This window comes from Scyliorhinus torazame, chromosome 5, assembly GCF_047496885.1.
Source record: "Scyliorhinus torazame isolate Kashiwa2021f chromosome 5, sScyTor2.1, whole genome shotgun sequence".
In the NCBI taxonomy this organism is placed as follows: Eukaryota; Metazoa; Chordata; class Chondrichthyes; order Carcharhiniformes; family Scyliorhinidae; genus Scyliorhinus; species Scyliorhinus torazame.
In genome coordinates, this window is record NC_092711.1 from 155,736,281 (window position 1) to 155,756,703 (window position 20,423).

The 20,423-nt window shown below is 45.5% G+C and overlaps 1 protein-coding gene across 2 annotated transcripts; it reads left to right on the forward strand.

The window, feature by feature from the left end:
* The first annotated feature begins 3,650 nt into the window (after positions 1-3,650).
* LOC140420214 (uncharacterized) lies at positions 3,651-19,013 on the forward strand. Of its 2 annotated transcripts, none has more exons than XM_072504244.1 (2): positions 3,651-4,158; positions 12,060-19,013. In XM_072504244.1, exon 2 carries the CDS (start codon positions 12,418-12,420, stop codon positions 13,033-13,035), a length of 618 nt encoding a protein of 205 aa, XP_072360345.1. In that variant the 5' UTR covers positions 3,651-4,158; positions 12,060-12,417; the 3' UTR covers positions 13,036-19,013. The 2 variants fall into 2 exon arrangements, with proteins under 2 accessions (XP_072360345.1, XP_072360346.1); XM_072504245.1 differs by having other exon boundaries at positions 3,651-3,986.
* Positions 19,014-20,423: the final 1,410 nt, after the last annotated feature.

Genomic DNA, 20,423 nt, shown 5'->3' on the forward strand with positions numbered 1-20,423 from the left:
TAGATTCAATGTCCGGTGATTTTCAGTTCCAAGGAATTGAGAGACTGTCAGATCGAGAGGTTACGGTTGAGATTTCTGTCTGTAATTCCTCCTCTTCTAATATCCTGTAAAAACAATTTACAAAAGACATCATTGTCAGCACTGGATAGAAATTCAGAACAGACAATTCTAGTTCCTGGAGAACATTCTTTCCTCTCTCATTCCCCAAAGCTGTAAATCTCCATCCCACACACTCTCACTGCATTCTCACTCTGCTGTATCTAATATTCACCCTCCCAATTCTCCTGAAGGTGCTGATTCAGGCTGATTGACAGATCCATGCTCACTGCTTCCTGTCCTGGACACAGAGATCATAACAAATACGAGCTGCAGTTGGCCATTCGGCCCATCGAGCCTGCTCGTCTATTCTGTGGGATCATTGGCCGATCTATGTCAGCGACATTCTCCGTATTATTGACCAGAGGCTGAGTGAGCTGACTCAATATCTGTGAGCTCATGAAGCCGAGCTGTAAAACACCATGAAGAGGCTCGATGATCCGGAAGAGAGAATCCTGAATGTTGAGCAAGATGCCTCCTCGGCAGAATTTAATCCTTGGAAAACCGGCTGAGTGGTGTGGTGGACTCCTGGAGAACTTGGAGAACCGAGGGTCAGAGAAAGAACTGCCAGAAGATGTGGAGAGTCAGGTTCCCGTTAGGTTCTTCGAGGACTGGCTGCCACGTTTTCTCAAGCTGGATGTGAAGCCTGGGTGTTTCCAATTAGAATGGGCATCGGATCCTGTCTTTGAGACCAAGGGATAGTTTTCATCCCAGGCCTGTGGTCATTCACTTCCACAACTTGAAAGATCAGCAGAGGGTCCTGGAGACGGGCAAGGTGAGGTGGGACCTGGCTCCCACCTCACCTTACAGTGAATTATGTCACTTTATCCTGTGACCCTGAAAATTGTATCCGACAACTCCGTCAAGTCTTTCAATAATCAGACTACTGCCTTGGTCTTCGGTAAATCCTTGAAGAGCTAGGATTGGAGCGATGATTTGCTGCTCAGACTAACTTAGGCTCTAATCCGGACTCTTTCCCTATCATGGTGTTGTTGTCTGAAATTGTTATCTTTTATCCTGTTGAAGGGAGTTGTTATTCTGTGAGCGCCAATTGAATGTCTTCTTCTTCTCGAGTGTTCCAGGGACTCGGATTATCTTATCTCAGTTATGGTAGATGTGCCGTGTGCTTATTATCCATCATCTTTCTTCTATTATCCGAGCGTTAATCATGGCAGAACCGAGTGGTGCCATTGCCAAAAGGGTGGTTCCACTGTGCTAAAGTGAATTGGTCACACTAAATTGCCCCTTAGTGTCCAAGACGTGTAGGTTAGGTGGCTTGACCATGATCAATGCACCGGGTTACGAGGATAGAATGGGGAGTGGGCTTCAGTGAAGTGTTCTTTTTGAGGCTCACTGCAGACTTGAGGGGTGAATTGCCTTCTGCACTGTAGGAGTTCTATGTCATCTATGTTGTGTTATTCATTTTAATTTGTATATGCTGTTAGTCTGTTTGTAATATTTTACAAACTGAATTGTTCTCTGTTTTTATATAATCTTACCCTCTTTCCCCACTCACTATTTTAACCTGTTAACTGGTTGTTCAATTGATCTGGCATTTCATTTTGAGGCTCTGGTCCCTCAAATATCCTGTTCCAAATTAATTCTGCAATGTGTTTTCCAAAGCTGGCACCGAGCGGGAATTAAAAGGATGGGGGATTTATTAATCGATGTGACTTTTGCCAGTCTGAGGGCGCTGGAGGATAAATTTGGGTCACCTCCGGGAAATGCCTTTCGGTATATGCAGGTTCGGGCGTTCGTGAGAAAGCAGGTAGGGGAATTCCCGCTGCTGCCTGCCCGAAGGATACAGGACAGGGTGGTTTCGGGCATGTGGGTCGGGGAGGGTAAGATATCGGAGATATACCAGGAGCTGCAGGAGGCGGAGGCAGCCTCGGTGGAGGAGCTGAAGGGCAAGTGGGAGGAGGAGCTGGATGAGGGCCTGTGGGCTGATGCCCTGGGCAGGGTCAATTCCTCCTCATGTTGCGCCAGGCTCAGCCTGATCCAGTTTAAAGTGATGCACAGGGCACATATGACAGGGGGCGAGGATGTGTAAGTTTTTTTGGGGTAGAGGACAGGTGTGTGATGTGTTTGGGGAGCCCAGCAAACCATGCCCATATGTTTTGAACATGCCCAGCGCTTACGGAATTTTGGAAGGGCTTCGTAAAGGCTATGTCCAAGGTCTTGGATACTCGGGTAAAACCGAGCTAGAAGATAGCGATATTTGGGGTATCGGACGATCCAGGAGTGCAGGAGTCGAAAGAGGCCGGAGTTCTGGCCTTTGCCTCCTTGGTAGCCTGGAGAAGGCTCTTGTTAATTTGGAGGGACGCGAAGCCCCCAAGCGTAGAGGCTTGGGTCAATGACATGGCGGTGTTTCTTAGGTTGGAGAAGATAAAGTTTGCCTTGCAAGGGTCCTTGCAGCGGTTCTCCGGGCGGTCGCAACCGTTCCTTGACTTTCTCGCGGAACGTTAGGTGGAAGTCAGCAGCAGCTGCAACCCAGGGGGAGGGTGGGGGGAGGGGGGGAGGAGGAGGGAGGGGGGGGACGGGACAGGCTGACTTATTTTGCTTTTTGTAAGGGGCGCATGCCCCATTTTGCTTTGAGATGTGTGTTAAATTGTTAATCGTTTAGAGGGTTAAGTTGTTTTGTTTCGTTGGCATATTGCCCTGTTTTCATTGTATTATTTTCCTTTTTGGAGTGTTTTGTAAAAATTATTGAAAAATCTGGAATGAAAACATTTTTAAATTAAAAAAATAAAATTCTGCAGTGTGTTGCTTGTATTTATGTTGGCAATATCTCTTGTTCTGCTCTGTGCCCATTTCCCACCATTTTTTCTGTTACTCTGTTGCACTCATTGTTTAAAGAATGATTTACAAAAATAACTTATTACAAATCTGTCCACCTCATCCATGAATATATTCAATGACCCCCACACCCCACTGGTCCCTGTGGAAGAGAAATCTAGAGACTAATAACCCTCTGAGGGAAGAGATGACTGGAAATATATAACGTCGCCACAGTACAATATTACAAGACTAGAAATAATAATAAATGTACATTATTACAGAATCATCAATAACATATCTAATCTGTACCATATAACAACACAAAACTTGTCTGTCTGATATTAATTTACTGTCCCCTTAAATATCAGCCATTGCCTGGAGAACCCAGCCCTTTAATTGTGAACATTAGGAAAGAGACCATCCTTTTAGCCAGACAAATAAATGTGTCAAGCTGAGGGAGCAAAGGGTATCAATGTCTTTAAGAGAGAGAGAGACCTGGGCCAAGCTTTGCAGAGTCTGCACCCTCCCTGGATTCACTTCCTTTCCCTTCAGAATGAGAAAAAAATGTATAGGGGGAGAAAAGAAAGTGTTTTACTCACAGATGTTGGAGACAGGAGACGTTTTCAGTCTGTGTGAGGCCCCAGTTTTGCTCTGTGTCCAGCTTCCGCATTCAGACAATGGGGGAGCTGATTGGATGGGGAAGAGAGTCCTTCCGGTTCACCAACTCTTCCCATTGGTCAACAACTTTCTGATGCACGCATAGGAATCCGCGGTGACGTCTCAGGGTCCAGTGCGCAGGTCCGGCAGACACAGCAGCTCCGACCCACTCATTGTTCCCCCTCCTCAAGACAAGGTTTCCAGGCAACCGGCTGACAGCTCCGGCCAGAGCGAGAAGCCTCTCGGTGATTTTTTTCTCCCCCGGCCCTGGACTGCGCATGTCCAAGAGAGAGGCGAGGGAAAGGCCACCCCCTGACCTTCCTGCTGAGGCGTTGACCAATGCGAAGAGTTAGGACCGGAAGGACTCTCCTCCTCCAGCCAATCAGCGCGAGCTTTGTGTGTGAATGGAGATTGAACTTCACACTCTCTGATACCTCCTCCTGTCTCTAACATTTGTGAGCAAAACACTTTCTTTTCTCATTCTGGCCTTCAGTTGGTCCCTTGCTGCAACTGAACGGAAAGGAAGTGAATCCAGGGAGGGTGCAGACTCTGCAACGCTTGGCCCAGGTCTCTCTCTCTCTCTTTCTCTTAAAGACAGTGATGTGGAGATGCCGGCGTTGGTCTGCGGTGAGTACAGTAAGAAGTCTTACAACACCAGGTTAAAGTCCAACAGGTTTGTTTCGATGTCACTAGCTTTCGGAGCGCTGCTCCTTTCTCAGGTGAATGAAGAGGTAGGTTCCAGAAACATATATAGACACAGTCAAAGATGCAAGACAATGCTTTGAATGCGGGCATTTGCAGGTAATTAAGTCTACAGATCCAGAGAGGGGTAATCCCAGGTTAAAGAGATATGAATTATCTCAGGCCAGGACAGTTGGTAGGATTTTGCAAACCCTGGCCAGATGGTGGGGGTGGTGGGTGGGGGGGGGGGGGGGGGGGTGAATGTACTGCGACATGAATCCAAGGTCCCGGTTGAGGCCATACTCATATGTGCGGAACTTGGCAATAAGTTTCTGTTCGGCGATTCTGCATCGTCGCGCATCCTGAAGGCCACCTTGGAAAACGCTTACCCGGAGATCAGAGGCTGAATGCCCTTGACTGCTGAAGTGTTCCTCGACTGGAAGGGAACATTCCTGCCTGGTGATTGTTGCGCGATGTCGCTTCATCCATTGTCGCAGGGTCTGCTTGGTCTTGCCAATGTACCATGCTTCGGGACATCCTTTCCTGCAGCGTATGAGGTGGATAACATTGGCCGAGTCGCACGAGTATGTACTGGTGGGTGGTGTTCTCACGTGTAATGGTGGTACCCATGTCGATGATCTGGCACATCTTGCAGAGATTGCCATGGCAGGGTTGTGTGGTGTCGTGGTCACTGTTCTGAAGGTTGGGTAGTTTGCTGCAAACAATGGTTTGTTTGAAGTTGCACGGTTCTTTGAAGGCAAGTAGTGGGGGTGTGGGGATGACCTTGGCAAGATGTTCATCTTCATCGATGATATGTTGAAGGTTGTGAAGAAGATGTTGTAGTTTCTCCGCTCCGGGGAAATACTGGATGACGAAGGGTACTCTGTCGGTTGTGTCCCATGTTTGTCTTCTGAGGAGGTTGGTGCGTTTTTTTTGCTATGTCGCGTTGGAACTGTCGATCGATGAGTCGAGTGCCATATCCCATTCGTACAAGAGCATCTTTCTGCATCTGTAGATGTCAGTTACGCTCCTCCTCGTCTGAGTAGATCCTGTGTATAGGAGGGCTTGTCCATAGGGAATAGCTTCTTTAATATGTTTATGTTGGAAGCTGGAGAAGTGGAGCATTGTGAGGTTATCCGTGGGATTGCGGTAAAACAAAGTGCTGAGGTGACCATCCTTGATGGAGATGAGTGTGTCCAAGAATGCAACCGATTTTGGAGAGTAGTCCATGGTGAGTCTGATGGTGGGATGGAACTTATTGATGTCATCATGTAGTCGTTTCAGTGATTGTTCGCTGTGGATCCAAAGGAACAAAATGTCAATAATGTATCTGGTGTATAACGTTGGTTGATGGTCCTGTGCGGTGAGGAGGTCTTGTTCAAACTTGTGCATGAAGATGTTGGCATATTGAGGTGCGAATCTGGTCCCCATGGCTGTTCCGTGTGTTTGGATGAAGAACTTGTTGACTAAGGTGAAGACGTTGTGATCCAGAATGAAGCGGATGAGTTGCGGAATTGCATCTGGAGATTGGCAGTTAATGGTGTTGAGTACTGAGGCTGTTGCAGCATTGCTGTCATCATGAGGGATGCTGGTGTAGAGTGCCGAGACGTCCATTGTGACGAGGAATGTTCCTGGTTCGATTGGCCCATGGGTGCAGAGTTTCTGTAAGAAGCCGCCATATCGCGACAGAAGCTGGACGTTCCTTGTACGATGGGTTTCAAAGATGCCCTCGATGTAGCCAGAGAGGTTCTCACACAGGGTCCCATTGCCTGACACGATAGGCATGCCTGGTGTGTTGGACTTGTGTATTTTCGGGAGGCAGTAGAGATCTCCAACGCGGGGAGTACGTGGGAAGAGAGCACGTAGGGTGCTCTGAAGGTCTGGATCCAAGGTCTTGATCAGTCTATTGAGTTGGCGGGTGTGTTCCTTGGTCGGATCTGCAGGTAATGTCTGACGTGTTCCTGGTTGATGAGTTGTCGGTACACTTCTTTGCAGTAGTCCGTTCTGTTCAGTATGATGGTGGCCCCTCCTTTGTCTGCTGGTTTGATGACGATGTTGCGGTTGGTCTTCGAACGTGGATGGCATTGCGTTGTGCTTGGGTGATGTTCGGGGCTGTCTTGTGAATGCGACTGATGAATCTGGCATTGACGCAACTCCTGACGACTTGAGCATACATGTCGAGTCTAGGGCAGCGACCTTCCGGAGGGTCCAATTCAACCCTTTCCACTTCGGTTGCCGCACCGCAGTCTTTCACCGAATGAAGATTGAGCTTTACACAGACTGAAACTTCCCCTGTCTCCAACATCTGTGAGTAAAACACTTTCTTTTCTCCCCCTTTCCATTTCTTTTCTCATTCTCTCCTTCAATTGGTCACTTGCAGCAACTGAAGGGAAAGGAAGTGAATCCAGGGAAGGTGCAGACTCTGGAAAGCTTGATCCACGTCGCTCTCTTAAAAACATTGACATCCTTTACTCCCTCAGCTTCATAGAATCATAGAATTTACAGTGCAGAAGGAGCCCATTCAGCCCATCGAGTCTGCACCGGCCCTTAGAAAGAGCACCCCAGTTAAGCCCACGCCTCCACCCTATCCCTGTAACCCAGTGAACCGACCTAACCTTTTGGACACTAAGGGGCAATTTAGCATGGCCAATCCACCTAACCTGCACATCTTTGGACTGTGGGAGGAAACCACAGCACCCGGAGGAAACCCACACAGACACGGGGAGAAAGCGCAAACTCCACACAGACAGTCATCCGAGGCCACAATTGAACCTGGGTCCCTGAACTGTGAGGCAGCAGTGCTAACCACTGTGCCACCCGTGCCGCCCTTGATACATTTGTTTGTCTGGCTAAAAGGATGGTCAGTTTTCTAATGTTCATGATTAAATGGCTGGTTTCCCCAGGAGATGGTTGACATTTAAGGGGGACAATAAATTACTATCAGACGGAGATATGTCCAGTGTTGTTAGATGGTGCAGATTAGATATATTATTTATGGTTCAGTAATAAAGTACTTTTATTATTATTTCTAGCCTTGTAATATTGTGCTGTAGCTACATTATATATTTCCAGTCATCTCTTCCCTCAGAGGGTTGTTAGTCTCTGGATTTCTCTTCCACGGGGACCAGTGGAGGCTTGGGGGTAGTTAAATATATTCATGGATGAGTGGATGAGTTAGACAGATTTTTAATATATATATATATTTTGTAACCATTTTTTAAACAATGAATGCAGCAGGGTAACAGAAAAACTGGTGGAAAATGGTCACAGAGCAGAACAAGAGCTATTGCCGCATAACTACAACACATTGCAGAATTAATTTGGAACAGGATATTTGAGGGACCTTTAGATGAAATGCCAGATCAGTGAACAACCAGTTAACAGGTTAACATAGTGAGTGGGGAAAGAGGGTAAGATTATATAAAAACGGAAGATAACGATGCAGGTCGCACACCCCAATATATTCTAAAACAGACTATAGTCAAATTCAAATGAATAACAGAACAGAGATGACATAGAATTTATATAGTGCAGAAGGAGGCCATTTGCCCCTTCAAATCTGCACTGACCCGCGGAAAGAACACTTCAATAAGATCCACTCTCTGCCCTATCCCTGTAACCTTGTGCATTAATTATGGTCAACCCACCTAACCCTCATGGTGATTGGAGCTGAACAAACTTGAGGCGAGGTTACTTTTTGTTCCAGATCAATGTGCTAATTGTTGCAGTAATTTCTTTAACACCTCTTTGGACACTAAGGAGAAATTCAGCATGATCAATCCACTTTAACTGCACATCTTTGGACTGTGGGAGGAAAACGGAGCACTCGGAGGAAACACACGCAGACACGGAGAATGTCTATCTTCACACAGACAGCCACTCAAGGAATCAAACCTGGGTCCCTGGTGCTGTGAGGCAGCAGTGCTACCCACTGTGCCCCACTCCTGGCCAAAGTTAAATTGAATTCACTCATGGAAAGCCCAGGAGGAACAAGTCAGTCAAATTGGAGCCTATGTATTTGAGATAGGAGTCCCATACTTCACCCAATGCATCAGACTCAGAATGAATTACAGACATTAAAAATTGCATGGAGATGCATTCCATAATCAGCCTATGCCAGTTTTAGATCGAGGGAGACCTGACTGGTCTGCTTCTGTATTGAGCCAGATGAATGTTGGCTCCATCCTAACCCAATCCCTTATGAACCGAAGACGAGAGGCCAATTAATAAAACTTGATATTCAGGAGACCCAACCTTCCCTTAGCTCCTGGTGATTGGAGCTGAACAAACTTGAGGCGAGGTTTATTTTTGTTCCAGATAAATGTGCTAATTGTTCCATTAATTTCTTTAACAACAGCAGTACAGGCAGCATCTGCAGAGGGTACAGCAGTCTGGGCAACACATTCATTTTAATGAAGGCGATCCTCCCTCACCATGAAATCGGAAGAGCCGACCACTGGGCAAGGTCCCACCTAATAGTCACCATCAGCTGTCGAAAGTTGGCCCCATATAGCTGTCTGAAAGAGGGGGGTAATTGACATGCCCAGATATTTAAATCCCATGGGGAACCATCTGGAGGGTAACTTAGCAAGAAAGAAGGGCTTACCCTTGAAGCCCCCCCCCCCCTTCAAACAAGCCAAGTATTTGGTTGGCTTATCCCCAAACTCGTACAACGTCTGCCTCACAAACTCTCAACTTTTCTCAACCTGCTGAGTCAACAGGGAGTCCAAAGGCACTCTTGCTGCGTTAACCTCCTTCAGCAATAGCTTACTAGGAGCCTTCTTCTAATTCTCTTCCACGTTCGCGAAACAAACCTCCAGACGCCGCTGGTTCTCCAGCATGCTGCACTTTTTATTAGCAGTGAGTTTTACACGTCTCTCACAAAATGGAGTGGTAAATACCAGGGGTCGAATTAACCGTAAGGAAGAACTTAAACTCTTCCGTAAAGTGCATGGTAAATGATGTATCTCCTTTCAGGAAGGCTCCAAACCTCCATATTCTCGACCTGGGGGTGAGCCCTCGAGCAGAAACTGCAGACAAACGGGGGAAGGCCTGCGATTACGATGCTCCCTGTGGTGCAAGAGGACACCAGGTGTAGGATCGTCCTCGGCACAAACAAATTGTCGTTTCTAGTATGACATTGATGTGGGGCTGGAAAGAAGGTAAAATCTCTGCTCCTCGGGTACAAAGTTCTCTAAACATCCACATAACCCACCTCCTCACTGTTATGATCCCGGACCAGACCCGAACAGTGGCTCGGATACTGGACACAAACCCCAATATTTTATTTGTGTTTTGTCAGACTGTGAGAAAAGGATATCTCACTCCAGGAGTGATTTCACACAAAATAGGGCTGTGCTACAGGAAAACCAACTTTATTACTGACACAATATTAAAATATGTTTAACATCACACCAGAAAACAGCTGACAATTAGCCCTTAAACAATGCTAATCAATACAGTGAATACAGTAACCCTTAACTGCTACCTTTATTCCCACTCAAACAACAAAAACACCATCTCAGCTCTCAATCCACCGTTAAACACAGTTAGACCTCAGCAAAACCTGCTTTACAGGTTCTTTGAGAAAGAGAGATCTTGTGTCACCACTTTAAAGAAAAGATCTGAATCCTGTCAGAACCATGAAGAAACTTGGGAAGCTGTTTCAGCTCGCCTTCTAATGACACTCTTCTGAACTGCTTGGAAAGAAACTGCAAATCTAGCTACAGACATATATTTTCAACTGAACTGAGATGCTTGACCTCTGCTCACATCTTGAACTAATCCTCAACTAAAACACTGCTTTGCTGCAAAAAGCCTGAAACCGTGGTTCCTCCCAGTAATGACATCATTTTACAAGCTGAAATCTAATTAACTCCACAAGGAATCCCCTCGATCTCCATTAGCCCACGTTTTTTACGATGCTTTAATTGCACCTCTGGCTCCAAAATTTAGTTGTCTTTCAAACTAGGATTTCTTTAAGAAACATGACTGCAGAAGTCACACACACTAACTCCGGCTTTTAATCCTTACTGCACCAAATACCCAGAATACAATATCTCCAAAATTCTCAGTCTTCAAATCACAAGCCGAGGCTAACGGGTTTGATCCTGGCCCTGGGTCACTATCTGTGTGGAGTTTGCACATTTTCCCCATGTTTGCATGGGTCTCACCCCCACAACCCAAAAAGATGTGCAGGGTAGGTGAATTGGCCACGCTAAATTGCCTCTTAATTGGTAAAAAAAGAATTGGATACTCTCAATATTTTTTTTTTAAATGATGGGGAACGAGTCCGGATGAGAGCCTGAGTTAGTCTGAGCTGCAAACCATCCCTCCAAATCCTTGCCCTTCGTGGATTTAACGAAGGCCAAGGCTGCAGTCAGATTATCAAAAGACTTGACGGAGTTGCCAGATACAATTTTCAGGGTCTCCGGATAAAGCGACATAATTCACTCCCACAGCCTTGAGTTCCCTTCAAACTTCATCGAAGCCTCGATGCTCCGTTTGCGTTGCTGCCGAAAAGTCCCGGAAGAAGGAAAAACTTACTCCCTCATGGAGCCAGGTCCCACCTCACATTACCCGTCTCCAGGAACTTCTGGTGATCTTTCAAGTTGTGGAAGTGAATGATTACAGGCCTGGGATGAAAACTATCCCTCGGCCTCAAAGACAGGATCCGATGCCCTTTCTAATTTGAAACACCCAGGCTTCACATCCAGCTTGGGAAAACGTGGCAGCCGGTCCTCGAAGAACCTAATGGGAGCCTTACCCTCCACACCTTCTGGCAGGCCGACGACTCGAATGTTCTTTCTCTGACCCTCAGTACTCCAAGTCCTCCAGGACCTCCGCCATGTCACTAAGACAGTTTGCCAAGGATTGAAGTTTTGCCTCAGCCGAGGAGGCATCTTGCTCAAAAGTTCAGGATTCTCTCCTCCGAATCATCGAGCCTCTTCATGGTATTTTACAGCTCGGCCACATAAGCTCACAGATATTGAGTCAGCACAGGCAGCCTCTGGTCAATCATCATTTTCACCACCTCCGAGAGCGCGGGGTCAAGAAACCTCCTGAAGGTCAGGCCGCCATGTTGAAAAGGCGGCTCTGCCCCTGCTGAATCCTGCGCTCTTTTATCGACTGATTTCATAAGGTTCTTCGGCATTATCTCACCAAACCTTACCCCTGAAGTCTTTCAGGGATATGAGAACAAATATTAATTCAAGGATGAGGTAGATGAGTGCTGGCCAATCAGGATAAATGATGGATTCTAGGCGAGTGGCACCAGAACCTGCGGAAAAGCAGCTACTCCCGCACCCGCCTCGCGTGGTTCCTCCCCAAGACAGATTTCTGATTGACGAGACAGTCAAGGGTTCTAGGGAACAGGCAGAAAAATGGAGATGGGGATGTGGTGAAGCTTTGGAATTCTCTACCCCAGAGAACTGTTGAGCCTCAGTTATCGAGTATTTTCAAGACCGAGATTGATAGGTTTCTAGATATTGAAGATATTGAGGGATATGGGGGATAGTGTGGGAAAATGGTGCTGAGGTAGATCAGCCAATGATCTCATTGAATGGTTGAGCAGGCTTGATGGGTCGAATGGCCGAATACAGCTCTTATTTATTCTGATCTCTGTGTCCAGTTCAGGAAGCAGTGAGCATGAATCTGTCAATCGGCCTGAATCAGCACCTTCAGGAGAATTGGGAGGGAGAATATTAGATACAGCAGAGTGAGAATGGAGGGAGAGTGTGTGGGACGGAGATTTACAGTTACGGGGGAACAAGAGAGAAAAGAAAAATTGTCTGTTTTGAATTTCTATCCTGTCTTAAAGTGATGACTTCTGTAAATTGTTTTTCCAGGATATTAGAAGAGGAGGAGATACAGACAGAAATCTAAAAGGTCACGTGGCGATTTGACAGAGTCACTCAATTCATCGTCCTGAATATCACGGCCTTTGAATCTAGAAGGAGAAATGTTTGCCCGGTCTGTCAACTTTGAAAGATTTTAAACATCAGTGTGACTGGAAAAGCACCGAGACACACACACACCCGAGTGAGACTGTTCCAGGGCACTGACTGTGGAAAGAGCTTTAACCAGTTACACAGCCTGAAAAAACATCACACCATTCACAGCGGGGAGAGACCGTACACGTGTTCTGTGTGTGGACAAGGCTTTGGCTGATTGTCTGACCTGGAGAGACACGAGGAGACCCAAAACATGGGGAAACCATGGAAATGTTGGGACTGTGGGAAGGGATTCAGAGTCCCATCTAAACTGGAGATCCATCGACGCATTCACACTGGGGAGAGGCCATTCACCTGCTTTGTGTGTGGGAAGGGATTCACTGAATTATCCAGCCTGAAGCCACACCAGCGAGCCCACACTGGGGAGAAGCCTTTCACTTGCTCCCAGTGTGAGAAGGGATTTGCTCGTCTATCCAACCTGAAGAGTCACCAGTGTGTTCACTCTGGGGAGAGGCCGTTCACCTGCTCTCACTGTGGGAATGCATTCACCCGGTTATCCAACCTGCAGAGACACCAGCGAGTTCACACTGGGGAGAGGCCGTTCACCTGCCCTCAATGTGGGGAGGGATTCTCTGAGTTATCCAGCTTGAAGTCACACCAGCGAATTCACACTGGGGAGAAGCCATTCACCTGCTCTCTGTGTGGGAAGGGATTCAGACATTCGTCCACCCTGCCGAAACATCACCGAGTTCACACTGGGGAGAGGCCATTCACCTGCTCTCAGTGTGGCAAGAGATTCAGTGATTCATCCAACCTGCAGAGACATCAGCGAATTCACACAGGGGAGAGGCCGTTCACCTGCTCTGATTAGGGAGGAATTCAGCGATCCATCCCAGCTGCCTCGACAGCGGCGAGTTCATCTGCACCCAATGTGGGAACTGATTTTATGATTAATCACACCTGCTGAGACACCAACAAGTTCAAAGTGATTACAGGGTTGGATTCTGCTGATATTGTTTCTGTTCTCAGTTCAATGCAGCATGGCATTTCATTCATTCTGCCAGTTGGTCAATGGGGAGGGTCGGAGGGATTTCGTTCTGCTGGACTGGCCGGTCTCACGACTTTGCCTCCAGTGGGCTGATGCTCTTTGAGCCTTGTTGCAAATACTTGGTTTCAATTTTCACGAGGTTCACAAAGTGAAAGGGTGTTTGGAAGTTAAAGGTTTATTAATTTTGCATTTCTGTTTAGAAGTACCCCAATGCAGCCATGTTGCCATGAAGATGGGCTAAGGTGATTATACGGTTACTCTGTTCAATTCATCTGGGTGTTTCTCACAGAAGGAAACTGCCAAGGTCTGAGGAACAAGTTGTATGTGGTAGATTGGGTACTCACAATAAACGTTAGACAGGCAAGCACGAACATTTCAGGATGTGTTACATAGTTACATAAAATATCGATTCTTTTAAGAAGCCTGAGGACTGGGAACTTGTTTCAGAATTTAGCAAAGGAGGACCAAGAAACTGATAAAGAGAAAATAGAATATGAGAGCAAACTGGTGAGAAACATAAAAACCGACTGGAAAAGCTCCTATATATAGGAATGTGAAAAGAAAAAGATTAGCAAAGACCAATGTGGGTCCATTCCAGGCAGAGACAGGAGAGTTTATAATGGGGAATAAGGAAATGTCAGAGAAACTAAACAATGTGAGTCTGTTTCACAGAGGAAGATACAGAAATTGTCCCCAAAACACTAGAGAACCAAGGAACTGAAAGAGATTCGTATTAGTGAAAAAGCAGTACTGGAGAAATTAATGTGATTGACAGTTAATAAATCTCCAAAAGCTGATGCTCTACATCCCAGAGTGTTGAAAGAGGCGGCTGTAGAGATAGTGGATACATTGGTGATCATCTTTCAAAATTCTGTAGATTCTGGAATGGTTCCTGCAGATTGGAAGGTGGTAAATGTAACCCCACTATTTAAGGAGAGAGAAAATGGGGAACCACAGACCCATTAGCCTGACATCAGTAGGAGGGAAAATGCTACAATCTATTATAAAGGATGTGATAACATACGAATTAGGAGCTGGAGTAGGCCACTCGGCCCCTCGAGCCTGCTCCACCATTCAATAAGTTCCCGGCTGATCTGATTGTAACCTCAACTCCACAGAGGCCCCTTAGAAAATACATCTGGGGAGATAGTTATGGGGTACAAGGAAATGGCAAAGGAGTTAAACAGATATTTTGCATCAGTGTTGAATATTCCATTAATGCTAAATAAATATGGGTAAGGAATTAAATACCATCACTAGAGATGTAGTAAAAACAAAGAAAAGTACATCACAGGAACAGGCCTTTCGGCCATCCAAGCCTGTGCCGATCATGATGTGCTAACTAATAAAAAACTTTCTACCCTTACTCTGTCCGTATCCCTCGACTTCCTCCTGATTCATGTACCCATCCAGTTGCCTCTTAAATGTTGCTAATGTGCCTGCTTCCACCACAACCTCTGGCAGCCGTTCCAGGCACCCACCAGTCTCTGTGTGAGAAACCTACCTCGCACATCTCTCTTAAACTTTCCCCCTTTCACCTTGATCCTGTAACCCCTGGTGATTGACACTTCACCATTGGAAATAACCTCTGACTTTCCACCCTGTCTATGCCTCTCACTATTTTGTAGACCTCTATCAGGTCTCCCCTCAGTCTCCGTCTTTCCAGTGAAAACTATCCTGGTTTATTCAACCTCTACTCATAGCCAAGAACCTGGAGACCAGGCAACATCCTGGTGAACCTTCTTTGCACTCTCTCCAAAGCTTCCACATCCTGAAAATGTGGTGACCAGAACTGCATGCAATACTCCAAATGCAACGTAACCAAGGTTTTATATAGCTGCAACATGATTTTCCAGCTCTTGTACTCACTGCCACGGCTGATGAAGACAAGCATTCCATATGCCTTCTCAATCACCTTGGCCACCTGTGTTGCCACTTCTAGGGAACTGTGGACCTGCACACCCAAATCCCTCTGTATGTTAATGTTGCTAAGGGTTCTGCCATTTACAGTATAATTCATACCTAGATTTGATAGTCCAAAATGCATCACCTCGCATTTGTCTGGATTAAACGCCATCTGCCATTTCTGTGCCCAAGTCTCCAATCTATCTACATCCTGTTGTATCCTCTGACAATCCTCAGCACCATCAGCAAATCTGCCAATCTTAGTGTCATCCACAAACTTACTGATCAGACTACCCACATTTTCCTCCAGACCATTTATATATGCTACAAACAACAGAGATCCCAGCACTGATCCATGCAGAACACCACTAGCTACAGATCTCCATTCTGAAAACACCCTTCCACCGCGACTCTCTGTTTCTATAACCAAGCCAGTTCTATATCCATCTAGCCAGCCCATCCCGAATCTCATGTGATTTTAGGTTTTTTTCCAGTCTGCCATGTGGGGCTTGTCAAATGCCTTGTCCATACTAATGTCCATATGAACTTCACCCACCGCCCTTCCCTCATCAATTTTCTTTGTCAGCTCTTCAAACAACTCGATCACGTTGGTGAGACATGACCTTCCCCATACAAAACCATGCTGCCTGTCAATAATTAGTCCATTTTCCTCCAAATCTGCAAACATCCTGTCCCTCATCTTTTCCAAAAGCTTCCCCACCACTGATGTCAGGCTCACCAGCCAATAATTTGCTGGATTATCCCTGCTTCCTTTCTTAAACAAGGAACAACATTGGCTATTCCCAAGTCCTCTGGAACCTCACCTGTGGTCAAAGAGGATGTGAAGATATCTGTTAAGGCCCCAGCTATTTCTCTCCTTGTCTCCCGCAGTAACCTGGGATAGATCCTATCCGGCCCTGGGGACTTGTCTACCTTAATGCAATTTAGGATACTCAACACTTCCCCCTTTGATATATTGACGTTCTCAAGAGCTTTCACACACCTATCCCTGACCTCAACATCCATCATGTGCTTCTCCCTAATGAATACCGAATACAAAGTACTCCTTACGATTTCACCCACTTCCTGCGGGTCCACGCAGAACTTCCCTCCATTGTCCTTGAGTGGGCCTACTCTTTCTCTTGCTCCTAATATATGCATAAAAAGCCTTGGAATTCTCCTTGACCATGTTCGCTTGAGACATTTCATGGCTCCTTTTGGCTGGCCGAATTCCCCGTTTCAGTTCCTTCCTACTTTCACTGTACTCCTCAAGGGCTTTATACTCCTCAAGGGCGTGATCAGTTTTTAGATGCTGAGACCTATCGTATGCTTCCTTTTTCCTTTTGACTAAGCTTACAATTTGTCATCCATGGTTCCCGAATCCTGCCATTTCTATCCTTCATTTTTGCGGGGACATGCCTGCCCTGCACTTCAATCAACTGGTCTTTAAAAGCCTCCCACATGTTAGACATGGATTTGCTCTTAAATAGCCGCTCCCAATCCACATTCCCCAGTTCCTGTCTAATTTGGATGTAATTGGCCCTCTCCAATTAAGCACCCTCACCCGTGGGCCACTCTTGTCCTTATCCATGACTACTCAAAATTTTATGGAATTATGGTCACTAAGCCCAGAATGCTCTGCCACTGAAACATTAATCATCTGGCCTGGCTCATTCCGCAATGCCAAGTCTAGTATGGTCCCCTCCCTGGTTGGATTGTCAACATACTGTATGAAAAAGCCCTCATGGACACATCTAATAAATTGCTCTCCATCCGAGCCCTGGCTGTAAGTGATTCCCAGTCAATATGGGGGAAGTTAAAGTCACCCATCACAACGACCCTACTTTTTTCACGTTTTCAGTATCTGACTACACAATTGCTCCTCTGTCTCCTGCGGGCTATTGGGAGGTCTATAGTACACTCCCAACATTGTGATTTCACCCTTCCTATTCCTGAGCTCCACCCATAATGCCTCATTGAAAGATCCCTCCAATGTGTCCTCCCTCAACACAGCTGTGATCTGCTCCCTATTCAGCAATGCAACTCCCCCACCTCTTTAGTTTCCCCTTCTGTCCCGTCTAAAACAACGATATCCGGAATGTTAAGCTGCCAGTCCTGTCCCTCTTTTAGCTATTTCTCCCTAATTGCAATTACATCAGAGTTCCATGCAGTAATCCAGGCTCTCAGTTCATCTCTCTCACCTGATATACTTCTTGCATTGAAGCAAATGCACTCCAGACCTACAGTCCCGCTGTGCCCTGCGGCTTCCCTCTGCCTGCTCTAACTCTGCGCTACGTTTATCTCAGTCTCACTTTCCCCCTCAGTCTCTACACTTACTGGCCTGCTGTTCCCGTTCCCACCACCCTGCCAAACTAGTTTTAGACAAATAATGAGGCAAACGGCAGACAAGTCCCCTGGTCCTAATGGCTTGCATCCTAGGATCAGAAAAGAAATGGCTACAGAGATAGTGGATGCATGGTTGTCATTTTCCAAAAATCCCTGGATTCTGGAGAAGTACCGGAGGATTGGAGAACTGTCAATGTGACCCCACTATTCAAAAAGGGATTGAGGCAAAAATCAGTCCTGGGATCGCAACTGTGTACAATTTATAATAATGACTTGGAGGAAGGAAGCGAATGTACTGTGCCCAAATTTGAAGACAACACAAAAATAGGTGGACAGGTAAGTTGTGAGGGGGATACAAACAGTTTGCAAAGAGATATTGAGAGGTTAAGTAAGTGGACAAAAAGTTGAAAATGGAGTATAATATGGGAAAATGTGAAGTTCATTTTGGAAGGGAGAACAAAAGAACAGTATTTAAATGGAGAAAAACTGCAGAAAGCTGCAACACAAAGGGACTTGGGGGGTCCTGTGCACGAAACACAAAGCTAGCAGACAGGTGCAGCAGGTAATCAGGGAGGCTAATGGAATGTTGGCCCTGATTCCAAGGGGGTTGAGTATAAGAGTCGCAAAGTCTTGCTGCAGCGGTACAAGGTGCTGGTGAGACCACATCTGGAGAACTGTGAGCAGTTTTGGTCCCCTTATTTAAGGAAAGATATTATTTCATTGGAGGCTGTTTGGAGCAAGTTCAGTTGGATGATTCCCGATAAGGAGGGATTGTCTTAGAGCAAAGATTAAACAATTTGGAAGAATCAGAGGTAATCTCATTGAAACATATAGAATTCTTAAGGGGCTTAATTGGGTAAATGCTGAGAGGATGTTTCCTCTAATGGGAGAGTCGAGGACCAGAGGGCATCGTCTCAGAATAAAGAGATGTCAACTTAACACCGAGATGAGGAGACATTTCTTCACTGAGGGTTGTGCGTTTTTGGAACTGTGAGAGCTGTGGGGACAGAGTCCTTGTGAATATTTAAAGCTGCAATAGATTCTTGATCAGTGAGGGAATGAAGGCTGACAGGAAAGGGCAGGAAAGTGGACAAGAGAAATGTTGGAGCAGCCATTGAATGACGGGGAGGCTTGATGGGCCGAATAACCTACTCCTGTTCCTATTTCTTATGGTATTATGGTCTAACTCATCTTTCGCCCCCTTGCTTAACAAGAATCTATCCAGCACTGCCTTTAAAATATTCACAGACTCTGCTTCCACTGCCCTTTGAGGAAGAGAGTTCCAAAGACTCCCAACCCTCAGAGAGAAAAAAGTTCTCCTCTGCCTTAAATGGACAAGTTATTACTTTTAAAGTGACTCCAATTTCTGTATTGTCCCACAAGAGGAAATATCCTTTCCACATCCATCCTGTCAAGGCCCCTCGGGATCTTATACGGTTCAATCAAGTCACCTAAACTCCATCGGACACAAGCCCAGCCTGTCCAATCATTCCTCATAAGACCAGCCTCCAATTCCAGGTATGAGTCCGGTAAACCTTCTCTAAACTGTTTCCAACACATTTACATCATTCCTTAAATGAGAGCAATACTGTACACAGTGCTCCAGATGTGGTCTCACCAATGTCCTGTATAACTGAAGCATAACCTCCCTACTTTTGTATTCAATTCCCCTCACAATAAACAATAACATTCTATTAGCTTTCCTAATTACTTGCTGTACCTGTATACTCGCCTTTTGTGATTCATGCTCTTGGACACCCAGATCCCTCTGAGTCTCCGAGCTCTGCAATCTCTCACTAGTTCGAAGAGAAGCTTCTTTTTCTTCCAGACAAAATGTACAATTTCACATTTTCCCACATTATACTCAATTTGCCAGATTTGATCCCACTCATGTAAAATATATCTTTCTAACCTCCTTATGTTCTCTTCACAACTTACTTTCCTCCCTATCTTTGTATCATTGGGACATAGGAGCAGGAGTTGGCCATTCAATCGAGTCTGCACTGACACTCAATACGATAATGGCTGATCATCCACTTCAGTGCCTTTTTCCCCATATCAAATCATTTCCCCATTCTATCCCCGTCGCTTTATTTCCCTCAAGTGCCCATCAAATTTCCTTTGGGAAACATTCCTTCATCTCTGCTTCCAACACCACCCCCCCTCCCCCCCCCTCATAGGAAGTGAGTTCCAAGTAATTCCTACTTTCCTCAAATGTAAACGAGGCTCATAAAGCAGAGAAAGAGGCCATTCTGCCCATCATTCCCATGCTAGCTCTTTGGATCAATTATCTAAGTAATTCCACCGCCCTGCAAGTTTATTTTCCTAGTTTATTTTGAATCCCAACTCACAACAACTCGTTCTGGTTTATATCTAAATTTCATATACTGTGTTTGGATTTTCAGGAGGTATTTGAAATGGAGAGAAAGGCACAAATTCAAGACTCCGATTTTATTGCTGATCGTCGCAAGTGGGCTGAGTTTCGGGACTAATTCTAGAAATAATTTACATTTCTATAGCATCTTTCATGGCCCACAGATTCTCCTTAAACTTTTTACAGTTAATTAAGTGCTTTTGAGATGTCAGAAATTGTAGATATGACTCAGTAGTAATATTTCATTTTTTAAAAACAATCACTCGTCCATCTTCATTGTTTTAGGTAACAAGGACAAAGAAACCATGTTAAACTCTAACATGTGACTGGACCTTAATTTTAAAAATTAATACTGTTTCAACCAAAACTTTTTCAGAAACTGCTGAACTAGTGGAAATTGTTTAAACAATTGTTCCAGAATTTTATAAAGCTACAGAACATCATATCATGCTCAGTCTAAGACTCATTGTTCAATCCAGTCAAGGTTAGTAAGAAAGATATTGCCTTCCACAAAACTGTCTCTTTGAACCAATGTACCTTATATTATCCAACAGTATTAATGAAAGATTACTGTATTAGCTACCAG